Source organism: Electrophorus electricus, chromosome 8, assembly GCF_013358815.1.
Source record: "Electrophorus electricus isolate fEleEle1 chromosome 8, fEleEle1.pri, whole genome shotgun sequence".
Lineage (NCBI taxonomy): Eukaryota > Metazoa > Chordata > Actinopteri > Gymnotiformes > Gymnotidae > Electrophorus > Electrophorus electricus.
This window is the reverse complement of record NC_049542.1, coordinates 3,320,788-3,324,454: the sequence shown is the minus strand read 5'-3', so window position 1 is coordinate 3,324,454 and position 3,667 is coordinate 3,320,788. Positions and strand designations below refer to the sequence as shown.

General features: G+C 41.5%; 1 protein-coding gene across 1 annotated transcript in view; it reads right to left on the bottom strand.

Moving 5' to 3' along the window:
• Positions 1–1,336: 1,336 nt before the first annotated feature.
• Positions 1,337–3,667, bottom strand: part of LOC113590784 (tyrosine-protein phosphatase non-receptor type 14-like) — a 33,402-nt gene continuing 31,071 nt past the window's right edge. The window contains exons 19-20 of the mRNA XM_035529162.1: positions 3,248–3,411; positions 1,337–3,071 (exon numbers count right to left, since the gene is read on the bottom strand). Coding sequence (XP_035385055.1) covers positions 2,943–3,071; positions 3,248–3,411 — 293 coding nt within the window. The 3' untranslated portion in view covers positions 1,337–2,942. The remainder of the gene's footprint in view (positions 3,072–3,247; positions 3,412–3,667) is intronic.

The window sequence follows — 3,667 nt, the reverse complement described above, 5'->3', positions numbered from 1 at the left end:
CAAATGTCCGTCTCCATCTGGAGTGCTGGGGTTATAACCTAGATCAGACTTTGATGTGTTTATCCAGTTTCCTTGGAATAGAACCTGAAATAGTATACAATGAAAAAGGAACAGAATAGAATGGAAATAGAATAGAACCTGAAATAGAATACAATGGAAATAGAATAGAACCTGAAATAGACTACAATGGCAATAGAACAGAATAGAACCTGATATAGAATAGAATAGAAATAGAATAGAACAGAACCTGAAATAGACTACAATGGCAATAGAATAGAATCTGAAATAGAATACAATGGCAATAGAACAGAATAGAACCTGAAATAGAATAGAATGTCAATAGAATAGAACCTGAAATAGAATAGAAATAGAACAGAACCTGAAATAGACTACAATGGCAATAGAATAGAATCTGAAATAGAATACAATGGCAATAGAACAGAATAGAACCTGAAATAGAATAGAATGGCAATAGAATAGAACCTGAAATAGAATAGAATGTCAATAGAATAGAACCGGAAATAGAATAGAAATAGAATAGAACAGAACCTGAAATAGAATAGAATGGCAATAGAATAGAACCTGAAATAGAATACAATGGAAATAGAAGAGAATAAAACCTGAAATAGAATACAATGGAAATAGAATAGAATCTGAAATAGAATACAATGGCAATAGAACAGAATAGAACCTGAAAACAGCAACAAATTTGAACACCATTTGTGGACGGCTGCTGACTACAATCGTCTGTACCACACGTGCAAGATCTGAAATAATAAGGGTAGCGTTTAAGTGTCGTTCGTTGCATAAATTTAAAATTGTCTTCGTACTACCAGTAAATCCGGTCGGATAATCTACGTTGTATGCACATGTATGATACTTCTCGTTCTATCAGTAAATAATAATAATAATAATAATAATAATAATAATAATAATAATAATAATAATAGAACCACATTTTTTTCAGAAAGAATGTCATTTAAAATTACATTCGGTGCACTGTTTTGAAATGCATGTTTTCTCCGTAAGCCGTTTCCAGAAGCACGTACGTGTGTACACGGGTTGAATCCGTGTCAACTAACACGGCACCTTACGTTAAAAAAGAAAATCGTATCCAACACCACTGGTGTAATTGGTGTAATGATGCCTCCTGCTGGACAGAAGATGCAGCGTGACAAACGCTACAAGTTTTTAGGGTACTTTGAGCACATATAAGGTTTAAATATTAGTCTTCAAAATGCATTCGTGGTGTTGTTAAAATTGCCTTTAAGGCAATTAAAATCACATGTATATCACTGCTCTGATCGTATAAGGTATTTTACAGATCGCCAGAGAATTCTGAGGAAAAAAATGCTTTATTGCATAATCGGTGTGACATACATAGCTTCTCAGATTTCCTTTTTATGGAAAAAAAAAAACCCCACACATGGCAATGTACTTGCAGAGCGTATACAGGATGCGTATACACGGTTACGCAGAGTTTTGGAAATGTCACTTAAGTCTGGAAATTGTATTTAACAAGCGGGAACAGGACGCGCCATCATAAAAACATACGACACTCTTAGTACGAATAGGACAGCTGGCAGAAGTTAATTATTTCCATAAGTACACACGTAAATGTAAATAATAATAATAATAATAATAATAATAATAAAATAAAATCATGCATAGATTTTATTTTTTATGGTATTTAAACGTACCGGGTCATATCAAATTGCAGAACGTTCGTGTCAAATTACGCTCCTTTGCGTAATTTGCATTATTACGCAAACCTAATGACGTAACAGACGTGGCCTCATTGCGCCTAACTTTCTCTTACGTTATCAGATCCTTAATGAAGAGGACCCGACACCATGCCGTTTGGATTTTTAATGTCAGGAAGAGGGAAAAAAAGAAGACGAAAAGCGAGGAAAAGAAAACCATTAGCGAGATTACTCGGCACTTGCAGGCGCGATGCAGTACAATACGTCACCAGTCTCTTTTTTTTTCTAATTACGTGGAAACGTACAAGAGGATGAAGCCGCCTTACACTTTGGTCTCTGGGTATTACAAAAAAAAATATATTTGCTTTTCTTTACTAAACACAGAGAAACGAGAGAGAGACCAAAAGGAACGTACGTTCCAAAATGGAAAATAATAAATTAAAACTAAAAATACAGTTGGGGGGGGTTTTCTCGACATGAACAGGGGGCTTTGACTTAATTAGATACAGCTCAGTCAAGTTCAGGCAATTTCATTGGAGCCCGAATCGATCTAGACGATACTTACACACAACCAGGAGAACTTGCTCCAAATCTGGAATCAATCAGACAGCGTGAGGTCATCTGTCACAGCGTGATATCACGGCGCGATGTCTCAGCGCCGTCAGGGAAAAGCAGTCAGAGAAAAGCACATCTGCACGTTACGGCGGCGACGACGTTGCTTTTCCCTGACTGCTACACTGTTCATATCATCATAACAACTTTTTTTTTGTTGAAATATGCGGAGACAAAATACAATTACGATTATGTATCCTCCTCAGAATTTGTTGTTTTTAGATTCATCAGAAAACTGGCAGACTGTCTCTCAGATAAATGTGTGCCGAAAACTAAATATGCCCCTACGGAATCGATGTATTCGCATTCACACTACGTAAGAACTCCGGATGAACTCGGACCATTCGGAGCAGAACACAGAGCGCTTCCTGTCCGCTGTGGAGTGGGGCAGAGAGGGAACGACTCTGTTTTTCTACCCCAGCCCGACCGGCCCGGGTACTGCGGGCGCTGAGAAACCGCTCCGCGCGGTGTTGGGGTGGTGGTGTTGTTTACAGTGCTTTGTGTTAGTTTGCGGGCTTTGTTTTCCACAATGGCCCACATCCGTTCGGTCTCCGCCTGACGTCCGAAAGTTCCAGCTGTGCCGGGGAGGGGAGGGGTCTGGTTCGCAGGGGCGGAACACGCACGCGCTCAGATGAGTCTTGAGCTTTTGAGGAACTGGATCAGGACCTGATAGACAAACTTGTACTGGGTCATGGTTTGGACCATCAGCATTCGTTGATGTCTTAACCAGCCCAGCATCACTGGAACCTCCACCTTCTGCGAATGAAGAGGGGAGAGAGAGAGAAAGAGAGAGAGAGACACGGAGAGATGGAGCAAGGATGAGTATAATCACATTGCCCTCATAACGCAAACGACCAAAGGTCAGCGCGTCGGATTCAAGCCGAACCCACAGTGGCTCGAGAGCCCCCCCAGTGGTGGTCGGTGGTATTTACCTCGTTGTGCTCCATGGCGCTGAGCATGAGCTCGGTCAGGATGACCACCCCGGTGCGGCCCACGCCTGCGCTGCAGTGCACCACCACCGGAGGGTTCAAGCTCTTGGACGTGTCAAGCATGCTGTTGGTGTGCCGCCGCACGGACTGGATCTCCTCCAGGTACGCTGAGGGGAGGGGAGGGGGGGTGAGGTGAGGCGGGTCAGAACCAGCCACGTCCGGCCAGAACCGGTCAGAAGCGGACACGGCACGCTGTAGAATCTAGATCTGTTCCTTTAAGGTTCATGTCATTTAGAGGTTAGTTTAATGTAGTCATATCACTTTCTAGTGGGGGTGTGTGTGTGTGTGGGGGTGTGTGTGTATATGGTAGGGTGTGTGTGGGGCTATAACAATTGTTATTGTTATTATTATTATTATTATTAT